This window comes from Miscanthus floridulus, chromosome 8 (assembly GCF_019320115.1).
Source record: "Miscanthus floridulus cultivar M001 chromosome 8, ASM1932011v1, whole genome shotgun sequence".
Taxonomy (NCBI): domain Eukaryota; kingdom Viridiplantae; phylum Streptophyta; class Magnoliopsida; order Poales; family Poaceae; genus Miscanthus; species Miscanthus floridulus.
This window is the reverse complement of record NC_089587.1, coordinates 199,456,441-199,482,761: the sequence shown is the minus strand read 5'-3', so window position 1 is coordinate 199,482,761 and position 26,321 is coordinate 199,456,441. Positions and strand designations below refer to the sequence as shown.

The 26,321-nt window shown below is 44.7% G+C and overlaps 4 protein-coding genes and 1 pseudogene across 10 annotated transcripts; 4 read left to right on the top strand and 1 right to left on the bottom strand.

The window, feature by feature from the left end:
* Positions 1-715: 715 nt before the first annotated feature.
* Positions 716-3,811, top strand: LOC136474545 (GDSL esterase/lipase At5g55050-like). Its single transcript, XM_066472114.1, has 5 exons — positions 716-1,154; positions 2,432-2,562; positions 2,673-2,909; positions 3,025-3,274; positions 3,394-3,811. Exons 1-5 carry the CDS (start codon positions 896-898, stop codon positions 3,621-3,623), a joined length of 1,107 nt encoding a protein of 368 aa, XP_066328211.1. The 5' UTR covers positions 716-895; the 3' UTR covers positions 3,624-3,811.
* Positions 3,812-4,057: 246 nt separating this feature from the next.
* On the top strand, positions 4,058-4,633 carry LOC136470486 (uncharacterized). The gene has a single exon (XM_066468320.1). The coding sequence runs from the start codon at positions 4,058-4,060 to the stop codon at positions 4,631-4,633; it is 576 nt and encodes a 191-aa protein (XP_066324417.1).
* A 3,540-nt stretch (positions 4,634-8,173) lies between these two features.
* Positions 8,174-9,697, top strand: LOC136470485 (protein FAR1-RELATED SEQUENCE 8-like). The gene is made up of 3 exons (XM_066468319.1): positions 8,174-8,353; positions 8,614-8,878; positions 8,976-9,697. The coding sequence occupies exons 1-3, from the start codon at positions 8,174-8,176 to the stop codon at positions 9,695-9,697; spliced, it is 1,167 nt and encodes a 388-aa protein (XP_066324416.1).
* An 888-nt stretch (positions 9,698-10,585) lies between these two features.
* Positions 10,586-14,090, bottom strand: LOC136470484 (uncharacterized; annotated as a pseudogene).
* Positions 14,091-19,995: 5,905 nt separating this feature from the next.
* Positions 19,996-26,003, top strand: LOC136474541 (uncharacterized). Of its 7 annotated transcripts, XR_010762939.1 has the most exons (5): positions 19,997-20,365; positions 21,467-21,792; positions 22,683-23,743; positions 23,905-25,211; positions 25,720-26,003. XR_010762939.1 is itself a non-coding variant. In XM_066472112.1 (3 exons), the coding sequence occupies exon 3, from the start codon at positions 22,729-22,731 to the stop codon at positions 23,644-23,646; it is 918 nt and encodes a 305-aa protein (XP_066328209.1). In that variant the 5' UTR covers positions 19,996-20,365; positions 21,467-21,787; positions 22,683-22,728; the 3' UTR covers positions 23,647-23,848. The 7 variants fall into 7 exon arrangements, 4 of the variants coding, with proteins under 4 accessions (XP_066328209.1, XP_066328210.1, XP_066328208.1 ...); XR_010762940.1 differs by lacking the exon at positions 25,720-26,003 and having other exon boundaries at positions 23,905-25,668; XM_066472112.1 differs by lacking the exons at positions 23,905-25,211; positions 25,720-26,003 and having other exon boundaries at positions 19,996-20,365; positions 21,467-21,787; positions 22,683-23,848.
* Positions 26,004-26,321: the final 318 nt, after the last annotated feature.

Sequence of the window (26,321 nt, the reverse complement as noted above, 5' to 3'; positions counted from 1 at the left end):
TATGCGTGCACAAATGTATCAGTGGCAATTGGCACTGGTAGGTAGAATATATTCTCTTGTTGACACTGTGATTGTTCGAAGTAATCAGTTCAATTAAGCCAAGTTACTCCTGGCCAGGTGTTTGTTCGTAGAATATATTCTGTTGACAATGTGACAGTTCCAAGTAACCAGTTCAGTTAAGCCACGATACTTCATTCCGGCCAGTATTTCAATCAGAAAATAGGAAAACCAATCTCATTGTTCTACGACTACGATGTGCACTTATCCTATAGCAGAGGACCACAGCACTTGAAGTGAGTGAATGGAGATCAAGAGGTAGAGATTCCAACATGTTCTGATGGCACTAAAGCACACACCGAGAGATCTGCCTTTGCACAGCACAATTCCTGTCTGTGTTTTTCCCTTCTCCAAAGTACTCCGTACTCTAGTTCTACCAAACGAGAGATTCACAAGCACAGCATGTAGGAGATCCTGCCCACCGCTCATTTCTATACTTTCTAGTCACCGCTCCCGTCTACGACGGCGTGGATACGTCGGCCCCCTCGGACCCAAGACGACGACGCACTTGCCGAACTCAGCCACATCACGCCACGGTCCTCTTTGCCAAAGCCGCCATTTTTGTACTACCACTACCAGTCGTGGTGCCATGCCGCTGGCTGGCACGGTCATAAAGCGAGCCACTACAGCTTGCCGCCACCTCCCTTTAAAGCGCCGAGCCGTGCCGGTCTCGGCTGGCCCGGCCCTTTCCCAAAGCCGAGCAGCAGCGACCATCGAGGGAGCCACCAGCCACCACCGCCCGCCCCCAGTCCCACAGGCCAAACCCAGTAATCATCGCTAGCTAGCTGCGCCCTACGCCGAGCATCAGCGGCTGGCAATCGCAGCCGTCCGGCCGGCCATGGCCACCGTGCCGCCAGTGCTAGTCCTGCATGTTCTGCTCGCCGCCTGCGCCGCGGCGGTGGACGCGGCAGCGGCAGGGAGTAGCAAGGTGCCGGCGATCTATGTGTTCGGCGACTCCACGGCGGACGTGGGCAACAACAACTACCTGCCGGGCAGCGACGTGCCGCGGGCCAACTTCCCCCACAACGGCGTCGACTTCCCCACGTCGCGCCCCACCGGCAGGTTCAGCAACGGATACAACGGCGTCGACTTCTTGGGTAAGCTCTCAAGGTCATTCACTCATTTGTGGTTGCGAGTTTTGCGATTCAGTATTACGAAGGATCGTGTGAGCTGTGTCCAGATGAATTTTGTTTGAGCAGAGCTCATGAGTCATAGCTTCTGCCTGCTGCATGCACGGTACACTACCGAGATCGTTTTCACTTCAATATATCTTTCCCCCAATCGACCTTAGCCTGGATGGCGCTAGAGTTTGCAGTGAAGACTTGCAGAGTGTCTTTAAACTGCTTTAACGCTTTCCGAATTTCCAGACAAGTTTGAGTTCCAGAGTTGACAACTTTATAGTATATAACAGAGAAAACAAGCGTCATCAAGTATGTTGCCGCGATCCGTTAGGTTTCAGTTAAAGAGGTTCAGGACCAGGTAGATAGCAATATCTCTGCATCTTCAAGACGAGAAGAAACAAAAAAACACAACCTCCGGTCATCTTTATATGACGTTTCGGACAGAAGAGTAGAACTGCAAGCAAACAAAAATGCTTGTCCGAATTCCGAAACGTCATTCAAAGTTGACTGGAGGGAGTATGAATTTGGTCAGAATCGGATATTTTGTGTCAATAGTAAAGTCTAAATAGATTCATACTCCATATATGAGCCTAATTCATTGGCCAATGTGACGGCAAGAAATATACGGGGAAAAAAATATTTCTGAAACCACCAAACCAAACTGTGTAAGCTGCTCTCGCAGTGTTTCAGAGAATCGATGGAACTATACGTAATAAATTGCCACTGCACACTGTGAACAGACGTGGTAAAAGGGCTCCATCACTCGCTGTGCTACTCTTAACGCATTTGGCATTTGTCGCTCAGATAACACACAGTGTACATGAGCGTCTGCCCGAGGCTCCGAGCACACTGACCGACTCGCTTGGCGTTGGCGCTTGAAGGAAGCAGAGCCACCACACAGTGGAGTAGTGGACACCACGCAACCACTGCACGTCTGCACCTCTTCTGCATGGCTTCCAAAAACTGCATGGCACATGTCACATGAGAAACAGTAAATATATATCCACCCCATGGTCACAGACTCACCCCCACACATGTTCTCCAGTTCCACGACCTTTTTCCTGAGCACCTTGGAGACTCTGAAAACTGAAATCTCTGAACATTTGCTGTTGCCAATCCTTAGTTATTGTCTGCGAGTACAAGTAGGGATAGAACAATTTCGAAAATGATGTACTGCAGCGAGCAGGAGAATTGTGCTGTCAACATGTTCATCTGGTGCTAAAACTAACAGGCTTTTCGTTCAACTCTATCAGCTGTGAACATGGGCTTCAAGCGCAGCCCCCCGCCATTCCTCGCCGTGGCCAACAAGACCAACAAGCAGGTCTTCAGAGGTCTCCTGGGAGTAAACTTCGCCTCTGCAGGATCAGGCATTCTTGACACAACAGTAAGCCACTCGTGACCAGAGTTACCGCTAGCTAGCGCCCGTTTACTTTCCTGCACGGGCACTGCAACTGCAAGCAAAGATGACACACGTGGATGACTCTGTTCGTGCAGGGGAGCTCCATCATCCCGCTGAGCAAGCAGGTGGAGCAATTCGCCGCCGTGCAGCGCAACATCTCCTCGCGCGCCGGCAACGGAGCTGCCGACACCCTGCTGTCGCGGTCCCTGTTCCTCGTCAGCACCGGCGGCAACGACCTGTTCGCCTTCTTCTCGCGAAACAGCACGCCGTCGGACGCCGACAAGCAGCGGTTCGTCGGCAACCTCGTCGCGCTGTACCAGAACCATGTGAAGGTAGGTTGCCGCCGCCCCGTGCTCTCTGAACCATGATCCATGATATGATCCGCCGAGAAACCTCGCTGAAACGAAACGTGCGCTGCGGCCGGCCGGCCGGCGGCGGTTCAATCAGGCTCTGTACGTGCTCGGGGCGAGGAAGTTCGCGGTGATCGACGTCCCGCCGATCGGGTGCTGCCCCTACCCGAGGAGCCTGCACCCGCTCGGCGCCTGCATCGACGTCCTCAACGAGCTGGTGCGCGGGTTCAACAAGGGCGTCAAGGCCGCCATGCACGGCCTCAGCTTGAGCTTCCAGGGGTTCAGGTACTCCGTCGGGAGCTCCCATGCCGTCGTGCAGAGCATCATGAAGCACCCTCAAAGGCTGGGTACGTACGTGTGCCCTGAACAGCTACGACGCTTTGATCAGATAGCTGATCGATGCGGTTCAGGCTTGAGAGAATCGTGTCCGGGTTTGACGTGAAATTTGAGAATGACGTACGTGCAGGGTTCAAGGACGTCACGAACGCGTGCTGCGGGTCGGGCCGGTTCAACGGGGAGTCCGGGTGCACGCCCAACGCGACGCTGTGCGACAACCGGCACGAGTACCTGTTCTGGGACCTGCTGCACCCGACGCACGCCACCTCCAAGCTCGCCGCCGCCGCCATCTACAACGGCTCGCTCCACTTCGCCGCGCCCATAAACTTCAGGCAGCTGGTGGAAGACAACCGATACTAGGTAGCGGAGCACGAGAGGGCGTACCCGTGCGACGTGTACCGTGCTGCTTACTACTGTATGTGCCATAGAGTTACGGCCATGTCTGTCTGTGCTGTGGTGATATTGGTGTGTAGGACAATGGATGGATATGTATGGCTGTGTTCATTATGCAACGAAACTGAATACGTAGTTGTTCTAACTCGTATGAGCGTGGGTTATGACACTACTACAATATCTTTATTGCAGGCGGGCGTTTTCGATTTACTGAGGCGGATATTGCAACCACCTCGGTCCAAAGGCCTACATAAATCGCCTTTTTTCCTAGGCGGTCGAGTTGCCCGCCTGCGAAAATTGATTAAAAAAATAAAAAAAAATCCATCCGGCGAGCCCGTTTTGAAGCCCACCGTCAAGCCCGTCTGCTCCGCGCGGGCCCCACCACCGCCGGAGGCCTCCCCATGCACGCCGCAGCCGGATCCGGCTACTCCAAGCGCCGCCGCTGGGGAAGGCCTCCACGTGCGCCGCCGCCGTCGGGATCCGACTCCCCGCGCGGCGCCGCCACCGGATCCAGCCTCCCCGCGCTGCGCCACCACCGGAGGGAGAGAGAAGAGAGGGTGCCGCCGGAGGGAGAAAGGGCGCCGCCGGATCCGGCTTCCCCGCGCCGCTCCGCCACCGGATCCGGCCTCCCCGCACCGCGCCGCCGCCAGGATCCGGCCTCCCCGCGCCACGCTGCCACCAGATTCGGCCTCCCCATGTCGCGCCACCATCGGAGGGAGAGAGAAGAGAGGGCGCCGCAGGAGGGAGAAAAGGCACCACCGGATCTGCCCTCCCCGTGCCACGCCGCCGTCGGATCCGGCCTCCCTGGGCTGCGCTGCCACCGGGTCCGGCCTCCCTGCGCCACGCCGCCACCAGAGGGAGGAGAGAGGACGCCGCCGGAGGGAGAGAGGAGAGAGGGCACCGCCGGGGGGAGGAGAGAGGGCATGCCGGAGAGGGAGAGAGGACGCCGCGTCGGGGATGAAAGGGGCGCTGCGTAGGGGCTGAGAGAGAGAGAGAGAGCTGATTTTGAAGTGAAACCCTAAGTCCCTTTATTTATATGAGCCCGGTAGGAGCCCGATTTGGGCTTTGGCTGGGCCTTGGCCACAATTAACAGAGTAAATCGATTTCAAGAGGCGGTTATTTTTGAACCGCCTCGGTTAATCGATTTTATGAGGCGAGCAATAGTGACCGCCTCCGTAAATAAAACAACCGCCTCGGTAAATCGAGTTTGCGAGGCAGTCATTTTTTGGTGCCTCGGTAAATAAAACGATCGCCTCTGTTAATCGTCGGGTATTTTACGAGGCGGTTGGATTTTGTGACCGCCTCGGTTAATGTTTGGGCACCGCCTCATAAAATTTTTTTTTGTAGTAGTGTGAGTTCGGGACATATACGAGATACGTAGGGCGTGACCCAATACGTATTGGAATCAGACTCCGTATTTATCATCGCTAGACGCAAGTTGCTCTAACTCGTATGAGTATGGGGTCCTGAGACTGGATCATATAAGAGACACGGAGGATGTGAGTGCAGTTTGAGAAGTATAAAAAAGGGGCGCAAGAAACTATCCACTAGCCAGGTAGTTAGAGGAGGTGGACGATAAATAGGCTGAGAGAAATTTTGTCTTTTTAATTAACTAGCAAATGTGCCCGTGCGTTGCAACGGAATGTGCAACTTGTTACATGTGGCCATCCATCTGAACGCAACTTGTGGCTCGGAAGTCATCTATTCCAATATGTATTGAAATCGAATCGGACTCTATACCATCGCTTGGCACATCTTGTAATAGGATCCATATCATTGCTTGGCGCGAGTTATTCTAACTCGTATGGGCATGAATCATGAGTGCGAGTCACATATGAGACATGGACGGTGTAAAGGCAGTTTGGAAAATAAAAAAGAAAAATAAGGCTATATATATATATATATATTACCCTGTAGCTGGCTACAAAATAACTTATTTTGTAGCCACTTTGAGTTCGTAATACCTTATTTTGTAGCCCAGTCCGACCGCACCATCCACCGGCAGCGATGCCTATCCAGGCGCGCGCTCGTTGGTTCCCGTAATTCCATCCAGTCTAGTAATTATTGACCGTACCCTGCTAGGAGCTTTAACTACCGGTACAGAGAATTACCGGAACCTAAATGACCGGAGCTGCTGGGATTGACGGGTACTTCCCGTTGATGATGGCTCATTTATGTGCGGTCAAGGCAGCTGCTTTTATCGTATTTGTCAGAGAATTCCGTCGCATGAAGTCCTAAGTAGCGCTCATAGCACTAGTGCATGCACGCAAGTAACTGATGAGCGTGGGTGCATTTACTACTTTCCGGCACTAGTGCTTGATTATTGGCGTTGAACGCTTGCATGTACGTAGCCAACATCCATTGCGCTCTTCCAATGCACCCATTCAGATTCTAGATTCATACGTGAGTCGCCTAACATCGCCGGCCGGGGACTCATCAGTTCCATCGGCCATGTTCATCCATGGCGGCCAGGAAGAGCAGTCAACAGAGTTGGTGCAGGTTGGGTTGTCGGCGCCGCCGGTGACGCCGATGCCAAATGGGACAGCAGCGAGCAACTCTTCACCATCGCCATGCCTTACACCAGCCAGATTAGTTACAGTGACTCCTCTTCAACCAGTATCGCCGGCAACCATGGTGACTCCAGATAAGGAGAAGACGTACATGCATGTGAGTATATTTACTAGCTTCGAATAGTAGCATGGAAGTCGTATGATAAGGAGAAATATTTTATTTAGTATTTGATTTGTACTGTTTTTTAAATTCAGTCTACGACATATTTCTTAATGCGCAAAATCTCGTAAATATTTCTTTGTGCAGTTTCTCGTAAATATTATTACTGAAAATTCTCGTAAATGTTTCTTGGTGTAAATTCTCGTAAAAAATATTATTAGTACAGAATATTTCGTAGTGCAGATTCTCGTAAATATTATTAGTGAAAATTGTTGTAAATGTTTCTTTGTGCCAATTGTGGTAAATTTTCTTGATATGAACTGCTGCAATCATAGTGGAAAAATTTTAATTACTATGGTATATACTATGTGTACATAAGAATCTATCGACGGTGTTAGGATAATTTGTACTGTATGACCGGTAAATGTTCAGTGTGATCATAAAGTTGTTGTCTGTGAAATAGGAACCCTTGTTACCTGAAGCAATGGTGCCAAACGATGAGTTGTGTTTCAACAGTATTGATGAAGCTAAGGAGTTTTACTACAAATATGCGAGCAAAGCAGGATTCAACGTTCGCATAACCAAGAGCCATAAAACTGTTATTGAGTTGAACTGCAATAAACAAGGGCACTGGGATTTCTATAAGCCCGGGGAGGACAGAGTCAGAGAGAAAATGTCAATGAGGTGTGGATGCATGGCATTTGTGAAGGTTAAATGGAACATTAAGAAGGGGTATTGGTTTTTTGAGAGGATACGGTTGGAACACTCTCACCCCTGCATCCGTCGCCAAGCTTAACACAATACATGAAGGCGCACAAGGAGAAGGACCCAACGATCATGGGGATTGTTGATTAGATGCAGAGGTGTGATGTACCCCTCAATGCAACCGTTAATGTGTTGTCAGACATATACGGTGGTCGGCAAAACTTCACATTCACAGAGATGGACTTGAAAAATAGGTAATGTAGATAGCACAGTACTTTCACAACATCTCATCTCATTTAGTAATTTATCTGTTTAAATGGATTTGTTTGATATTGTGATTTCAGGATAGCTGCAGCTGCCAAGGCGGAGAGGGAAAACGATATTCCCAAGCTGCTAGAGTTCTTTTCGGAGATGAAGACTTGAGGTGCAGGTGGACAACGAAAACATTGTAAAGAATGTTTTTTGGAGTCATGCAAGCCAGCGTGCAGAGTATAGAGATTTTGGAGATGTTGTCACATTTGACACCACATACAAAACTAATATGTATAACATGCCTGTGGCTATGTTTGTCGGTTCAAACCATCACCTACAAAATGTCGTGTTTGGGCAGGCACTTTTACAGGATGAGCAAGCTGACACGTTTGAGTGGTTGTTTAAATCATTCCAAAAGTGCATGACTGGGAGTCGTGATCCAAGATGTATACTCACAAGTTAGAAAACAAAATTTTCTTAAATATTTCTCAAAGATAGGATACAAAATTCTAGTAAATGTTTGTTATTGCAATTTCTCGTAAATGTTTCTTGGTTCCAAATTATCGTAAATATTTCTTAGTGCAAATTCTCGTAAATATGTCTTGGTGCTAATTCTAGTAAATACTTCTTAGTGGAAATTCTCGTAAATATGTCTTAAAAATGTTTTGACTTCTCGTAAATTCTCATGATTATATCTCGTGGATGTATGTTATGATTTTTAACTTCATGTTTTGTGGTACAGATCAGGATCCGGCCATGGCTTTAGCCATCAGTAGGGTGTTTAAAAAAACTCAACACAGGTTGTGTCGTTGGCACATGCTGAATATCGAAACGAGCTGAAGAAACTACACAAGTTGCATGAGGGTCTCAAGATAAAATTGCTCACTGTGATGAATCACCCGCTTACACCTGTAGAGTTTGAGGCAGCATGGAATGCGTTGGTGGATGAATATGGTATACGTGAAGATGAAGCTATTCAGGGTCTTTGGCAGAATAGGCACTTATGGGTTGAGGCTTATCTGAAATCCTTGTATTGTGGGAGGATGACTTCTACACAAAGAAGTGAAAGTGTGAATAAGATGCTCAAGAGTAGGCATTTCACAGGTCATATGACATGCATAAGCAAATTTGCACGCAAGATGCTTGAGTTCATTCAGCACACAAATCACACGGCGGCAGGAGAAACACATTGGTCATAGGTAAGATCATAAGCAGTCGTTGAAACTGAATTAGTATCAACTTGTATGTATATAAATACTATCTAAATACGATAAAGATTTACCTGTTGCTTATGTTGACTAAATGTTTGGTGTGTTTGTATATGAAATAGGCTGATAATTTCCGTGTGACCTTGCAACGCTTTGATGGCCATTTGAGCAGGGTGTACACAAGGGCTGTGTGCAAAAAGTACAGGGATACTTATTTATACAGTACCGCATTTCGTATTGATCCTGATGTGGACAACATTGATAGTTACCTGGTGACCCACACGAATCAGTCTTGGAAATATGCATGGTTTCAACATTCTTTCAAAGTGGAGGCAAATGTGAGAGAAGGTAAATACACATGCGAGTGCAAGACATGGGAGCATACCGGTAAGATAGTGTTTTAGTAAAGTAAGGCTAGTATATTTTCTTCATTATATTGTTATGGTAATCATATTAATTATATGTACAAAATTGATCATTTCAGGGTTGTTCTGTGCTCATCTTATTAAAGCTTTCACATACCTGCAAATTGAAAATATACCTTCAGAATATATAAAGAAGAGGTACACCAGGGATCCTAGGCTGATGGTAACTTGGGACAGGAATGACATTGTGAATTTGGGAGAAGACTGTGAATATGAACGGTATAATACCAAGAAGCTAGTTGAAGTTGTAATGATGGCGGTAAGGGCACTCCGCAAAACAAAAATTGGAGTTCAGAGAGGGTGTGAAGATTTCATGGCATTAGCTGAGTGGGGTGAATCCGTTGCTAGAGATACTGGAGCAACATTGATTGGGGACAATGGAAATGAAGGAGTTGCGGCAAATATAGTAAGAGAAGAACATCAAGCTCCTACATTTGGGGAAGGAGAGGAAACTGAAACTGGTTTGGATCCCCAGTCACCTCCAAATATAAACCATGAACTGATATCAGAGTGTGCACCGAGGGAGGCAATGACAAAGGGTAGGAAGCGCGGAGGGAAAAGGCCCAAAAGAGATGAGACCTGTAACAAGAAGTCAGGGGGCACCCGCATTTGTTCCCATTGTGGATTGAAGGGCCATTATATTACGGGATGTCCTACAAACCCAGATAATGCTACGAAGAAAAGAGGAGGCAGTGGTAGTTTGCGTGGTAAAATGGGACGGAAGAGAGGGAGGCCACCCACAAAAAGGCAATTGGAGGATGAGTTTGATGATGTCGCATGAAATGGGTGGATTGGTGCACAAACCCAGAAAATTTTTTGTTTAAAATGTCGTTACTAGTAATGATGTATGAATAATTAAGTACTATGAAAAGTGGTAATAATATATAAGTATTGTGTGGTTAAGTTTGGGGTACGTGGTCTCTGTGAATTTGTATCTGAATTTATCTTTGAAAATATTTTGAATGTGGTAACATATTTGAATAATTTATTCTAGGGAGAATAAAGCACGTACCAATTGACAAGTTGGATATTCAAGAAACAGTTACGAGGACCATTTTGATTGATGAATATAAGTATTTACTATATTACTGATGAGACATTGGTAAAAGTTACGACATGACATCAATATGACTCAATAATTATGCGAATTTTGTATCATGACTACTACGCCAGCCGAACTCACAATAATATTTAGGAGACTTATGTGCTACGAACACATGGATTTACGAGAATATTTTAATAATATCAAGGAACCACATACTGAGGAGGTTGGATATCAGAAGATAACATGGTAGAATTGGACTACAACTATCTTCAGGAACTTGTATAGGGAATATTTACGAGAATTTTGTATAATGCATACTGCTCCGGCCGTAACTCACAATAATATTTACGAATTCGGTGCTATGAAGATATGGATTTACGAGAATAGTTTAACAATTGGTAAACCACAAAATTGACAAAGTTGAATATCCAAATAAAAATAGTAGATTTCAACACAAAGTGACCATAGTATAGGTTCGGAGTACAGATAAATATGTCACACAAAGAATCCCGTATAAGAAGTGAAACTACGAAAACAAGGTCTCAAATTTGATTTTGGTAAATTGGCTCGTCGATGACCAACAGTAGCGGTGAAGTAAAAACACATTATCTGAGGCATCCATATTTATTCTTTCATTCCAAAGGAGAATGGTCCCAACGTGATGTTCATCGACGTGGCTAGTCCAGCAGGAAGCTTCTCAATAGTGTTGATTTGGTGATAGATGGCGTAATAGAGAAGCTGATCTCTATACATTGCCGCATTTTCCTGGTTTTGCAGTGAAAGGAGATCAGCAACATTGCAACAGAGAGGCAGTCTTGGATGACAAAGTAAGTACAATGTTAGGACGTACCGTGAGGATTGGAAGATGGAAACTGGAAAGATTCACCATTCCATAACTCCATGAATTTGATGGCAAAGAATCCACTGTCGGTGGCATTGCGCTGCAGCGGTACAGGTAGGATGGGTCGCCTGAATCGAGTAAATGACTTAAACTTACCATCTGTGGCCTCCTGGAACAGAAGATTGAGCCTTGGAATAATTCTGTTTCCCACAACTTCATGGTAAAGCCTATGGTCATCAGGACTAGAATCGAGTATATCTATTCGGTCATGGATAAGGTTGATGCAGTAAACAGTATAGTGGTCCTCCTCCATAATCGGCAAAAAGAACTGCCAATTCCCAAAAAGATATTAGTAAGGAAACTGTAATTAATATACATTTCATGGAATGAGAAGTAATACTTACTAGCTTAACATTAGTAGTGTCAACAGCAGCAATGTCACTCTCTAGAATTTCAAGGGCATTATGAAACTCCCACTGTTCGAATTCCTCCTCATCCTCCATATTGACGCATTCCTAGAAAGACAGTTGAGACATATTAGTAATAAGCTGAAATTTTGTTGGCACGGTTGTTATGGTGTTCTTTGTGTGGACTCACCCTAATCCGGTGGGATAGGAACACCCTGTAGCCACCACCATCAGGCATGCGGACTGATTCGTCATGGCTCAAGCATTGAACAAGGTAGGACATAAATTTGCTCGAAAGCTCCTGATCATCACGGAAGGAATCTAATATTTCATTGCCAGTGAATTCTATGAACCCTGTGCTAATGAAAACCTGACTGGTATGAGAAAAAGGTGGTCGTCGGTAACTTGTAGGATGATACAAAATTTGAGAAGGGGTCGTAAGCCATACTTTAAACTCTTGAGACTAGGGAGAAACTTCTTCCTCACAGCTAGTGCCTTTGACATTGGTACTCGTGTTCACATTGGATCGCCTTTAAATGGCGACACGTACTTGGATGGGCGTCTTGTAAGGCGTTGTGGTTTTGGATAAACAGCAGCAGGTAGGAGGGGCTCATCATCAATGGTGCTATCAGGTCATAGAACCTGTGCTCATCCCCAAACAGTAAAATTGTAGTAAGCAGCTTGATAAAAATACAATAAATGGGGAATGAACGTGTGGAAGGCACCTCATTAGGAAGCTGATGTTGGGTTTGTGTAAGCACAGCAGGCTCTGATGTCACCGTGTCGGTTGTTGTAGTTTGTTGGTGGGTAGTAGGTAGGGGGGGTTCATCGTCAATGGTGGGATTAGGTCTTAGAATCTGTGCTCATCCCCAAATAGTAAAATTCTAGTAAGCAGCTTGATAAAATTACAATAAAGGGGGGAATGAACGTGTGAAAGTCACCTCATCAGGAAGCTGATGTTGGGTCTGAGTAAGCACAGCCATTGGCGGATCCAGGGGGGCTGGGGGGCTGCAGCCCCCCCCGTGAGAGTGATTTTGCTTTGATATTACTGTAGAAAAACACGATTTCATCGTTAATCTTCGACATTTGTTCTAAATCTCTATTGATTAGCCCCCCCTGAGATGCTCATCCTGGCTCCGCCACTGAGCACAGCAGCCTCTGATGTCATCGTGTCAGTTGTTGTAGTTTGTGTGTGGGCAGTAGGTATAACAGATGCACTAATGAGGTCAACTAGAGAATCCAGGGATGAGGTTCCTCCATGAACATTGACGTTGGGGCCTGCAGCTGATATAAGTAAGTATTATGATGATATTTGATCAAACAAATTTAAGAAAACACATACTGCCAATCTGTGATGCTTGTCCAGTGCCTCCTTGGTCCGTCGCCTGATCCAGAATTGGAGGAACAACATCACCAATTGTCACATCCGTGTGAACCTGCATATACAAAAATCACATGTTTATTGACTGACTAAGAAAGTTGTATAGTAAATAGTATAGCTATACACTGCAATCTTAATGTGATTGGACATATGGTAACTAGAGATCAAACCGGTGAGTGTTCATGATCCAATTCCTGTTCTGACTCGACATTCGCTGTGGCATCAGTGGGCTGTGGTGCCGCTGCCTTCGTGGGATTGTTCTGTTGCAGTGGCACATGTGCCTCCTGGTGTATGTGTTGGTTAGTGACATCCTGAAACAAAAAAAATGTAAATTAGTGGAGACATAAGTACATAACTGCAGTTGCATGTTTCATGAGGATCTGCAACAGGCATTTACCAATACAATTAGCAACAGATATCTAACTCAATGTCGGCCTCCCAAATCTCTTGCAGATACTTGGTGTGCACATCCTCATCTTCTTGTAAACCAATAAAATCCTTGAAAGCATACATGGCCTTGCATGCTTCCTGGTTTGTGTGTAGAGATAATTCTTCGCCACTGTCTGGAATGCCAAACGCTTGCTTAACAGCAAAATGGTTGATATGTATAACCCTATCTTTACCAAGAACCAATACCATAGTATCAGGGTCTAGCCTGTCATATAAATACTTCAACATTTCTTTGCTAACTAGCTTGTCTATTCGGATCTGAAGGAGGCCAAATTCATATTATTGATTCTCGTACGCTGGCTCATGGTGAGGAGATCAATAAATGAGTTGAAAATTGAAGGTGCACATCGAACAGTTGGTGCATGAAGATATTTGGTAACCTTTTGCTGTTTAGGCTGTAGAAAGGAGACATAGGACTTGTGTAATTGTTCAAAATAAGTGCTAATTAATAAGAAAGAGTGAAAAGAAGGAACCATTATGGTAAGAATGTAATGGGATACTGTTTGGGAAAAAAGTACATCCATATGAATAAAATGGCAAAAAAAATATAGTACACAGAACAAACAAAAATTAATAATTTAGTTGCAATAGTATACCTTCATAGGTGGATCCGTGCGAGGGGCATTTTTCTTCTACAGTTTTCCATCTCTGCGTGCATTGACAACAACATTTGTAGTACGGCGTTGATTATTGTTCATTACCGGGTGCCTAGTTGGGGGTTGCATGAAGTCGTCATCATCATCGTTCTCCTCTGAACGAGGGTGTGCCGATGGTCCTGGACAATGTGGTGGCTGCTGATGAACTGGTTGAGGTGGTAGTGTGTGAGATACACCAGTGACGTCACTTATATCAATGTTGAAATCCTCCTGTGTGGTGTGCAGGGTGAATGATTTCAATCTCCCCTGAACAAGTTTAGGAGGCCTCATTTCCTATGAAAGAATCAACAGTAAGCCATGTGGTAAGCATATTTACGACAATAGTATGAATACGTTGAAGTAATAAATATTTACGAGAATTTGTACTGAGAAATTTTTACAAGATTTTGCACTAAGAATAGTTACGAGAACTTACAGTAATATTTACGAGAAATATTTTGCACTGAGAATAGTTACGAGAACTTACAGTATATTTACGAGACATGTGGACAGTGAATATAAGTACTAAAATTGACGGTAAAATTTAGTTAGAATGATCAAATTTACCATAAACAAGAACATCAATTACTACTTAAACTAGCTAGAATGATCCGCACAATTTCGGTTGAAAGCAGGAACATCAATTACTAATTAAAATCACAAGAATCATGTAAACTTATGCAGCTCGGTTTGAGATGCCTACTCAGACCAACAATGTGCATTGGTAAACAGGGACTGCGAAGGCAAACAGAAAAGGAAAATAACTAGCCTGATGTGGATCTGCAGAGTAGAGACGAGCAGGCAGCTTCCCAGCAGACAGCAGAGAAACGAGCAGGCAGCTTCCCGGCGTGGAAGTTTGGGGCCTCTGCAGCAGCCACTTCCGATGGAGGATTGGGGCCTCTCCAGCAGCTAAGAAGAGCAGCGGACTGCGCTAATCAGGATGCCGTGGTAGGGGGTTGCAGTATAGAGGAAGCTGCAACGGAATTTGGGGAATATTCCTTCGTTTCTGGATCAATCCGGCATTGATACGGAGAAGCAGCCGAATCATATTCTTGCGCGGTGATATCGGATTGTAGCAGGATGAAGGGCATCGGCAAATCCGATCAGGGTCTTCAATGGCAGGCAGGTGCGGGGGCAAGGGGATGGGCGGCAGGAGCGGGGGGCGAGACGCGGGTGCGGGGAAGAGGCGCGAGGCACGACGAAGAGGGCGGCGTCGGCGGCAGGCACCAACTGGAGCGGTGAATGAGGATCGAGGCGCTGGGACGACATGTGGTCGGACCGGATCAGCCCGGCGCGACACAACGACCCGGCTACAAAATATCATATTCCGTAGAGAAAAACACACACACACACACACACACACACACACACACACATATATATATATATATATATATATATATATATATATATATATATATATATATATATATATATATATATAGAACTACTACCCTGTAGCTGGCTACAAAATAACTTATTCTATAGCCACTTTGAGTTACGATAATTACTATGTTAATTTACGAGATTATAGTAACCCCTTAAGTGGTTTACTATAACGTTATGTTAAATATCCCCATGTGTTATAGTAACCCAACTATCGTAAATATGTATTGATATTATCGTAAATTAGTATATAAAATTATCGTAAATGGAGGTGACTACAGAATAACTTATTTTATAGCTGGCTACTGAATATACTCTCACTATATATATATATATATATATATATATATATATATATATATATATATATATATATATATAAGTCAAAATGTCTCCTCCGTTCTTTTTGTGTGACCCATTCTATTCAAGCACAACCATCCGACCACTCGCTTCCCCCTCCGCTCTCCTTCTATAGCCCAAGCATCTGTTCGTCTCCTCGCGCCGCCACTGCTCCTGCCACCTGCATCACCTCAGCGTTCGGTCGTCCCACTTGTCCATCGCGCTGTGCAGCTTGGCTGTCACAGACATTGTGCCGTGCAACTCACCCTAACTTGAAAATACTACATTTATTTAGATTAGATTAGATAAAAGTTGCTCAAGAATCAATTCACGGTTGGATAAGTTGAAACCATTAGTTGATCCATGTTCTAACAAAAATAAATTTTATTTATAATCAAAACTATATGAATAACTCAGTGGTGAGAATATTTGTTTGTTAAAGAAGGCGAAGGGTTCAAAGGTTCGTAATATTGTATCCATTATTTGTTTTAAATTTTTTATTTTTATATAAGAAAAGGCGAGATACTTTAGAGGTGGGTGCACGTGGGAACAAAAGGAAAGAAATCGGCTGGACATAGAGAACGGAAAGCAAGTCTACATGAACAAAACGGAAAGTAGCGACTCCCGGGACTGTTGGGCGGACTCTGGCAGAACGACTCCTGAGCGGACTCCACAGTCGACCAAACAGGGGAAAAAACGGACGCACCAACACGACGCGAGGGGAGCCGGTGTTGGACGGTTGGGCTGAATAGAATGGACCGGACAAAAATAGGTGAAGAGAAATTTTATCTTTTTAATATTAGACTAATAAATATGTCCGTGTGTTGTAACGGGAGAAAATATGCAATTGAATATTCATAGGAAATGAGAACAGGAACGCTGTAGATCTATTTATGTTTTACTTTTATAAAGCTACAATGATGCCAATAATATGACAATGTTTTATTAAACTTATATCAAATTAATGCATGACTTTGTATACAAAAATACTATTTTGAAAGATTTTTTTCTACCGTGCAAAGCACAAAAATATTTACATGTAAATATACCATATAGCTTTAGTTTTCATACTATACATGTATTGTTACAATACTATCGAATTATGTGCTTTCTTTGATCGGAAGCCATAAAATTATGTACTTCTAACATTTGATTGTCGAAAAGGAATTAGTTGATGTTAGTTGACCTTGACTTTGGTTGCCGCTTGGCCCATGCTAAAGTGGCTGGGTATTATTCTTTTCATGTTACAATGTGCGGGCATGATCCTAGATAAATGCTCGTGCGTTGCACAGGTAAATACAGGCCCGTCCCATGGGGGAGGGCAGGCAGTGCGACGCCCGGGGGCCCATGGCACTAGGGGCCCATGAGTATACGTATATGTAGTACATGTATTTGGCTCCATACGGTCACGTTCATTTCAGTCTGCGGCTCTGCGCGGCAACCCTTTCCTATTCGCGACTCCGCGTCAAAGCATGCGTGCTGTTGCGCCGCGGCGGCTGTTCCGGCGTTCCCAAATCCTGAAATCCCGATTTCCGTAATCTGGAATCCCGTGATCCCAGCAGGCGCCCACTAACCCAGCTGCGCTGCAGTCCCTTCATCTTTGTCCCCGACTCTCTGCGGTAAGTGATTATGGTTTCAGTTCATCAGTATTTATTGTTTGTTCGATCTGAAAACTTCAGTTTCTTTTTTACCTTGCAATCCAATACATACAGGCATCAAGCGATAGTGCAGCGAATTGTTGATCTATTAGTTTAATTATTTAATTCATCAAGGAACTTATGGACATGCCACAGGCAGCAGGCTGCCCATAATTTGTTTTAAATTTTAAGTCATTTCATGTTACTGTAATTTCATCGTTCTTTAAGCTTCTTTGATGTATTGTCGTTTTTTAACGAACTATATTTTGCGAGTTAACTCTTATTACCAGTAGTACTATATAGTTCAATCTCGTGATATTAAAATATTAGATTGCCGGGACTTCATTGTCTTGCTTGCCCAAGAGCCCTAGAAATTGTTGGGACGGCCCTGGGTAAATAATAATGGTACGATAGTTTAAGTATGATCGTATGTTGTCACCAGAAGAATAATTTTCGAACATGATGTTTGAATCATCAATATTACAAATTTAATTTTATGCATGGCTAGAAGTAAGAGGAGCAATTATGTTCTAATTATATCCTTCGACACACCTAAATGTCACGACTTCTTAATAGTATCCTAAGATTATTGTCTCGGCAAGCACCAACAGTCAGTCCTTACAATTCTCCTAGTTGTGTTGGTAGCATCGTGCATTAAAACTTTTTATTGATATTTAAAGCTAGAGTACTGTTGACCATATGGAGAAAAATATATATTGCCGAAAGAAATTACCTATTCTATGGAGTTAGAACCTCACGATATTGTTCGTGAATATACCATTTGCTAGTTTCTTCTCCCCCTTCCCCTTATTCATGTCCCTCTCAATAACTGGCACGGTTAAGATCCTAATGTTCAATCTTGCCGTTGCTCTTGATAGCGCTACATATAACTGGCCATGCTAGAACACTGGTTTAGGTACACCTGACATTAGGGACACTCTGCCCTGTGCCTTGTACGGTCATGGCGAAGCTAAGCAAAATGGGAAACTACTTTAAGGTAAACATATTTAGCAAAATACAGAAAATACAGTACCGGGATGAAACGCTGTAGTTGATGAAAGCACGTGAAACAATTTCATGTATGTCCAGCAAATAGCCACTCAACTCTTGGTAGCTTTTTGTATGCGCTTAGCAAAATTCACTAACTTAGATTCCACGTGAACTCTTGCCCTTCTCCGCACGCAGCTCAACCTTCGATTCGTGGGCAGCTACAACTTCGATTCTTGGTGCAGGTACCACGACGAAACAACAGCAGGTCAGCAGCTCTGATAGTCGTCGGTCAGTACAGCTTCCGTAGATTGGATTTTTTTTTTGAGAAACCGTACATTGGATTAAATAAAGAATAAACGGCGAGGTAGGTAGCACCCGAGTTCGTTTGTGATTTCGTTTAGCACCTGAGTCCGTAGGACGTGGGCCCTGACGCGCGGCGGACTCCGGACTCCACTTCCGTTCGGCCTCCTTGACGCGCGGACGATGCGGACTCAGTAAACGACGGGCGGGGCGAGAGTGGAGCGATTTCCTTCTGTGCGACGGATAAGATAAGAGCATCTCCAATAGTTCCCTAAATATTCCTTCTAAAAAGTCTATGTTTACCAACTCCTAAACAGGTTTTAGAGGAAAAAAAGAAGTTCATCTCCAATAGTTCCTAATATTTAACTTCTAAAAAAATAAAATACAGTCCCATTTGACCTTTTTTCTGCGGTCCTCTTTTTTTTCCACACATCCTGCTTGAGGCCACCTGCTTGACGACCGCATCCACATCCTGCTTGAGGCCACCTGCTTGACGACGGCCACAGTAGGAAGAGGGCATCCCCACGTGAAATCACCGGCCACCTGCGTGGTTATAGAAGAAGAGAGCACGCTGAGTTAACGTGGAATCAAGGAGGTTGCAGTTCGGCCGGACCTCGACAAGGCGGAGGCAGACATTATCGTCGGTGAACTGCTCTGGATGCGGAGGCCGCACATGCGCGTGGCAAGCTGCTCGTCCTGCTCCATCTGCTTGCGCACGCACTGGTTCTACTTGGACACCACTCGGAACCGTGGCCGGCTTCGGCTCCGTGCCTCCGTGGCGGTGCGGACGCGTGCGAGCTGTCCTCATCGGTGGCGGCGGCCGGGGAGCGCCGGGAGGTGCGCGACGCGGCCGAAGCCACCACAGTGCAGGAGATGCGGCGCCGCTGCCCCTCCACGCCGGCTGCTGGAGTCGGCCCATAGCTGCTGCAACCTCGCACGTTGCGTCTCTGGAGAAGATTGCCGGGAAAAAGGTCGCGGGAAACCTTCCCTGCGGTGTGCGAAGGAGGAAGACGCGCGACAGGGAGGATACGCGGACGGGGAGAGCGCGGATCTTTGCGCGTGTTGGCCCATTTTTTTCCGAGTCCTAAAAGATTAGGAGTAAATATTAGGAGTTGTTGGAGAATATTTTTTTCTCATCTTTCTAAAAAATAAGGATTAGAAGGATATTTAGGGAACTCTTGGAGATGCTCTAAGATTATCCTTTTCAATTTGAATTAGATTAGAATTTCTATTCAGGTTTCTTAAGTCTTACATGTTTCGTAATATCAAACAGGATCTGAGAGCTCTCTTAGAGCTCTATTTGATTAAAATTAGAACTCCTAGCTATCTAGATTATCTCAGGAAGCCTTTTATATTATGTCACATATAAAATAGGAGGACGGTAGACAGACACGAACTTAGACAATTTCAACATTCATGGAGTTGGTTAGAAGAGGTGGATAAAAAAAAGGCTAAAATTTTGTCTCTTTATTATTATATATATATATAGATATAAATATATATATTAGGTATAGGTAGATATTGATTATTATTATAGGTACAGAATTATTTATTATAAAAAGGATAAATAGTTCAAAGTCCCATAATACTATGTTTATTATTTATTGTTTTTGTTTGTAAAAAATAGGAGATAAAAAGGAGGAAAAAGTCACCTACACAACCAAACGTGGGTTTCCATCTGACGAAGAAAGACAGAAAGAAACGGAACCAGAGAAGGACACGCGGATGACAACGTCTTCCACGCAAAACAAAAAAAACATACGGTTCCATGATGGCTGAGACCGAGCCACTTTAGGACCCCTTCGGCAGCGCTCTTGCGACTCCGCTTCCCATGAGAATCGGCGAAGCGCTGCCAAAGGCCTCGTTTCCGCGCTGCTCCGAGGGGAAAGCGCTCTCGCCGCTCCGCCCATCTTGCACGCAGGGTGGGGAGCGGAAAAACCCGCTCTCCGCCGCTCCGCTCCGCTCCCTCGTCTCTCTCGCGTCCCTCGCCGCCGTCGCGCCCCTCCGTCGAGCTCGTCTCCGTGCACCACTCCACCGGGTAGGTCCTCTTCATCATGGAGCTCGCCGAGATCTAGCCCACTGCCGTCGATTTCGCCGAGATCCAGTCCGCCGGCGGCGAGTTCGCCGAGATCCAGCCCGCCGCCATCGAGTTCGCCGAGATCTAGCCGTCGTCGTCAACTTTGCCAAGGCCACCGGACTTGCGGAGGTCATCGATCTTGCCGCCTCCTTGTGCCTCCACAGCTTGCCCTCCCCTGCCTAGATGCTGGTTAGGAGCGGGAGCCATCGAGGGAGCTCCACCAAGCAGCACCGGGAGCAGTGGAGAGCTGGAGGGAGCGCGAGGGAGATGAAGCAGTGGGGAGCGGCTGTGGGAGCGGGTTGAGAGCACCGCCAAAGGAGACCTTAAGCTCGACGAAAAGTTATTAGTGACATAAATTTTAGCACTTTAATTTAATATAATATAATATAATATAATATAATATAATATAATATAATATAATATAATATAATATAATATAATATAATATAATATATAGTAATAGATAACATAAGCAATGAGCTACATTATATAAGCTTACCTTACAATTTGAGGTGTTCGTTTCTCGGTTCGATCCATTATACTTACCTCCGTTTTCGTTACTCGTTACCGAATTTTTACGGTAGCAATTTTGACCATACGTTTTTTTCTACAAAAGATTTTTAGATATATCAAGTTTTCATATATATGATTCTTTATTGAGCATACTTCATTAGTGTTATATATATTGAAGTATCTAAGATTTTTTTAGAAGAAAAAATAGATGGTCAAATTTACTACAGTAAAAAGTTACTGACAAGTAAACACAAATGGAGGAAAGTATAAGCTACTCCAATTCCGATTAGAGTAAAAAAGCAAGCTCTTTTTTTTTGGCAGCTTTCCGCTGGGCCCAGCCCTCCCTTGCATTTAGCAGGACAACAAAGGAAATGGGTTCATTTGAATCCAAAATTCAAAATTCGAAACATTGGCCTGAACCATAGATTTTACATCCTACGGTGCTAGTGCAGCCGCTCGTTTTGAGGAAGCGTCGGACCCTTGTGACATTCAGCCTGTTCGCGTGTGCGTTGGATCCTTGTGACTTTCCTGTTCTCTTGTCAATTTCAGCCGGAGCTTATCAGTCGTAGTATAGGAGCATCAGTCAGGACTTATTAGTCTGGAAACCAATCTGCCAACGGGCCGCTTGTCTAACTGTCCACCGCGCCGCGCACCAGGCTCACTAGCCGGGCCAGTCGTGAGGCGGACTCGTGACTCGGGAAGTCGGGAGCGGCCTCGCTCGACTTCTTCGTCTCGGGGCGGAGGCGGAGGCGGAGGCGGAGGCGGAGGCGGAGGGTATCGGATCTTCCACGTCGTCGTCGTCGGCGGCGGCGAGCGCAGAGGCCGCGGCGGAGATGACGGGACAACCGAATCTCCTCTCTATCGATTATAGTTCGGTAATCTCTCACCCGTCCCCCGTTGCCCTGGTGCTTTGTCTAGGAGGCCTCGTTAAGGCGAGATCCGTTGCCTTGGTTGCGATCAGCTAGTTGTACTGGTGTGGATTGGTCAATTTTGCTTGTGATTAGATGCATAGGGTTACTAGTAGCACCAACAGTATTTGGTGATGGATTCGATAGTTCTAGCGCTGGTGAGCCGATCGTGTTGTTACAGTGAGTAGTTGGTGTGTATTTGCTTTGATGATTTCTAGTTCTCATGTAAAACTTGGGTATTTGCATATACTGATATCATCATGCATGGGGTTAATACTAGCACCAACAGTAGTCGATGATGGATTTGATAGTTCTAGCACTGGTGAGTCAATCGGGTTGTTATTTGGTCTGTATTTGCTTTTGTGATCCCAACCTCTGATGTAAAACTTGGGTATTTGCATATACTGATCTCATCGTGCATAGGGTTACAGGTTACTAGTAGCACCAACAGTAGTTGGTGATGGATTTGAATTTGATAGTTCTAGCACTGGAGAATTGATCGTTTTGTTATAGTGAGTAGTTGATCTGTATTTGCTTCTGTGATCTCAACTTCTGATGTAAAACTTAGGTGTTTGCATGTGCTGATCTCAAATTCTGATCTCATTGTGCTTAGACAGGAGTAGATGTTGCATTCAGGTTGTACAGTATAGCTGCTCCTATTCTTCCAGTACCCAAACAGTTATACAGTTGCTTGATGTTGTTTGCATGTACTGATGAACACATGAGAAAATGGCTGCATCAGTGCTAATGTCTGCCAAATTTATTTGTATTCAATATATTTGCATGAATGTTGTTTTTTTCTTGCATTTCATGGGTTTACTTGTACACATAATAACATGGGTGGAATGCACTTGCAGGTGAAAAGGATTCAAAGCTTCCAGATACAAAATCTGCATAATAACAATGAGGGCACTGGCAAGATTTGCTCGTCTGAATCTGAAGGACCGGCGTGTCATTCAACAGATGCGTTGTAGCAGTTCATCATGGGAATCTGCTGCTAAAGAGCTGGCAAAGTCACCGCAGGTTCACCGCTGCTTCTCAACTGGGCGTGAACCACCCGCCCCTGATTTCCTATGCTCAAAGAGGGCTAAGAATTTTATCAGCAGTTTGGAAGTGAAGACACAGGATTTCGCTGATGGTTATGGCTCCAGTCAACAGTTACAATCTGAGATAAAGGCATCACTGAGAGTGACAAACCAGAGGTACAGCAAAGATGTTCTGGAACCAATGTATCACAGGTTGGTGAGGCCAGAACTCGTATCAAGAATGCTGATACATAAGCACAAATTCGATGACACATGCACGCACTGGCTTACGTATCAGACACACGGGCGCACTAAGAAGAAACCCAGGTTTATCTCATCCTATGACCTGATGGTTCATTTGGTAGGCTTACTGGAGGCACACTGGGTTTTCTTCTTGAACTACCTTGTTGATGAGCGAATAGCTGTCGTTGAAGAATGGATCTCAATTTGCACAGTTCAACATCTAATGTATGACCATGGTCTTAAGGACTTTGGCTCTGACATTCATTTTTACAAGGGCGAATGTGATGCAGCCTATTTTCATGCAGATGGAGCAGCAGATACATCAACAAAAATATCGGACAATGGTCAGGTTAAGAGTGAGTGTGAAGGAAAAGCAGATCTCGCAACAATCATATGGGACAATGATCAAGTAATCAGCTCCTTAACTTACCGAGGTGTTGGAAGTAAATCAACACAAGAAGCTGAGGCCAAAGCGGCTTTTGCATTATTGAACAAGGCCAAGGAGCTCAAGCTTGAGCACTTTGTTCTCTGGACTGACAGTAGAACACGTTAGGGGCATTTTGTAGATTAATAGCAGCAGAAGCAAAGTCTTATGTCCCAACTCCCAAGCAAGTTGAGTAGGGACCAAAATATAAGGCACCGATGAAAAGGTAAAAACTTACGAAAATAAAGGTTGTAGGTGAGCAGTGCTAGAGATATAATGAGATGACATATAAATCTAAGATCTTACCCCCTTTGAAGTGAATCCATAAAGATGCACTTAGTTCCTTGGCCTGAATCCTTGCTAAGGCTTGTCTATCTTTCTCTGCAGAAAGTATGATTACCATATCGACACGACGGTCGAGCAAGTTGAATGGGCATATGCCATCGTACACAATAAGCACAGATCCATTTTTTTCGTCTCTCTGATATTTAGTGCATAATATAGACCAAGGACCCTGACGAGTCAGAACAGAATTTCCAATGATTTCCTCTAGATCTCTACGGACTTTCTCTGGCTTACTCTCAGCATCGTGCACAGCAAGATATATCCTATTAGCATTCAAGGCTCTACTTAAATTCAGGAGGGCGCTGATTTTTTTTATCTGGTGCAACTTCCACATAGTACTTCTATGCTCTTATCTCTCCATGAGCCCTGGGACTGGCTTCCGTGCAACACAACATAGATTATTACATGATGATTTCATAGGAAAAGATTAAGACAAATTAGAAGAAGTCACAATATCAGTCAGTAGCAGAAATTATTACATGATTTAATAGGAAAAGAACCAAAGAAATTTGAACTAGTCAAAATAACTGTCAAAATCATACCGACATTTAGAATTTTCTGCGCCTTTTGAGTGAGAGTGAGCCTAAAAACTAGTAATCCATTTAGATAGTATGCCCACTCTTTAGCTGATTTCTTCTGAAACCTTGGATACTTTAGGGCAGTCTTCTTGAGCATCCCATAAGAAATCAGCTGAAGAGTGGGCATACTATCTAAATGGACTACCAATTTTTAGGCTCACTCTCACTCAAAAGACGCAGAAAATTCTAAATGCTGGTATGATTTTGACTAGTTTAAATTTTTTTGGTTCTTTTCCTATTAAATCATGTAATAATTTCTGCTACTGACTGATATTATGACTTCTTCTAATTTGTCTTAATCTTTTCCTATGAAATCATCATGTAATAATTTATGTTGTGTTGCAGGGAAGCCAGTCCCAGGGAAGCCGGCTCATGGAGAGATAAGAGCATAGAAGTACTACGTGGAAGTTGCACCAGATAAAAAAATCAGCGCCCTCCTGAATTTAAGCAGAGCCTTGAATGCTAGTAGGATATATCTTGTTGTGCACGATGCTGAGAATAAGCCAGAGGAAGTCCGTAGAGATCTGGAGGAAATCATTGGAAATTCTGTTCTGACTCGTCAGGGTCCTTGGTCTGTATTATGCACTGAATCTTCAGAGAGACGAAAAAAATGGATCTGTGCTTATTGTGTACGATGGCATATGCCCATTCAACTTGCTCGACCGCCGTGTCGATATGGTAATCATACTTTCTGCAGAGAAAGATAGACAAGCCTTAGCAAGGATTCAGGCTAAGGAACTAAGTGCATCTTCATGCATTCACTTCAAAGGGGTAAGATCTTAGATTTATATGTCATCTCATTATATCTCTAGCACTGTTCACCTGCAACCTTTATTTTCGTAAGTTTTTACCTTTTCATCGGTGCCTTATATTTTGATCCGTACCCCAACTTGCTTGGGAGTTGAGACATAAGACTTTGCTTCTGCTGCTGTTAATCTACAAAATGCCCCTAACGTTTTCTATTGCATGCTGATGCTGGGTAGCTGAAAGATGTCAACACTGCAGACTGCCTCATAATATGATATTAGAGTCTTCTCAATATACGGTGACCGAAGAATAGTTTCGCCGATCGTTATACATTGCCAGTGCCGTTGGCCTGAATTATGGCATGTCCTTTGTTATTTCTGCTGTTCTTTGGTTGGTTTATAAGATAACCTGACGCATGTTTCACAGAGCACCAGAATAGTTTGCGCAACCGCTAAGCCATACATTGCCAGTGTTGTTTGTTTGTGGCCTGCCCTTTCTTATTTCCACTTTTCTTTGGTTGGTTCTGTTACAGTGCGTCAGCTTTTTATTTGGTTTTGCAACTCGCTCAGTCGCTGTATGATTTTCAAATGAGGTAAAGTACTCCAACATCAGCTTATGAAAGAACAAACCCACACCGAGACCTGGAACGAGGTCAACAAGAGGCGGTCGTCGCTGTGCCCCAGCGGAGAGCATGGCCGCTGAGCGCTGATCTGTGCCCGAAGCCCCGAACCTTGCGAGTTGCGAGGACCATCCTGCCATCCTCTCCAAGTCTACATAGGATGGGGAAGGCATCATCCATCAAAAGGCTTGCTCTTCGTTTCTTTAACCCTACGTCCCTACCTTGTAATTTCCACATATACATTCACAGAGACCCAGGTTGAAGTCACGAACATCCATGGAAAACATGCGCACACGAACGGATAAAAAGGAATCACCATTTTGATTAGCTGTTGCACTACCAAATCACACGTGCATAATTCTTTTGAAGTAATGTAATCACAAGAAATCAGAAAAATGCAGAACTGGATGGAGATTGAATCGGTCGGCGGCCAAATAGATGGGCCACGATAGCAAAAAAAAAAAAAGGTTTGATCTAGTTTTAACTATCTTGGTTTACCCAACCCTTTATCTCTA

Bases quoted from the DNA above. Each gene is read 5' to 3' on its own strand.
- LOC136470485 (XM_066468319.1), top strand. From the start codon at position 8,174: ATGAATCACCCGCTTACACCTGTAGAGTTTGAGGCAGCATGGAATGCG. The intron at 8,354-8,613 runs GTGAATAAGATG...TATATGAAATAG, and splicing joins CTACACAAAGAAGTGAAAGT to GCTGATAATTTCCGTGTGAC. The intron at 8,879-8,975 runs GTAAGATAGTGT...TGATCATTTCAG, and splicing joins CAAGACATGGGAGCATACCG to GGTTGTTCTGTGCTCATCTT.
- LOC136474545 (XM_066472114.1), top strand. From the start codon at position 896: ATGGCCACCGTGCCGCCAGTGCTAGTCCTGCATGTTCTGCTCGCCGCC. The intron at 2,563-2,672 runs GTAAGCCACTCG...CTGTTCGTGCAG, and splicing joins CAGGCATTCTTGACACAACA to GGGAGCTCCATCATCCCGCT. The intron at 3,275-3,393 runs GTACGTACGTGT...ACGTACGTGCAG, and splicing joins GAAGCACCCTCAAAGGCTGG to GGTTCAAGGACGTCACGAAC.
- LOC136470486 (XM_066468320.1), top strand. From the start codon at position 4,058: ATGCACGCCGCAGCCGGATCCGGCTACTCCAAGCGCCGCCGCTGGGGA.
- LOC136474541 (XM_066472113.1), top strand. From the start codon at position 22,729: ATGAGGGCACTGGCAAGATTTGCTCGTCTGAATCTGAAGGACCGGCGT.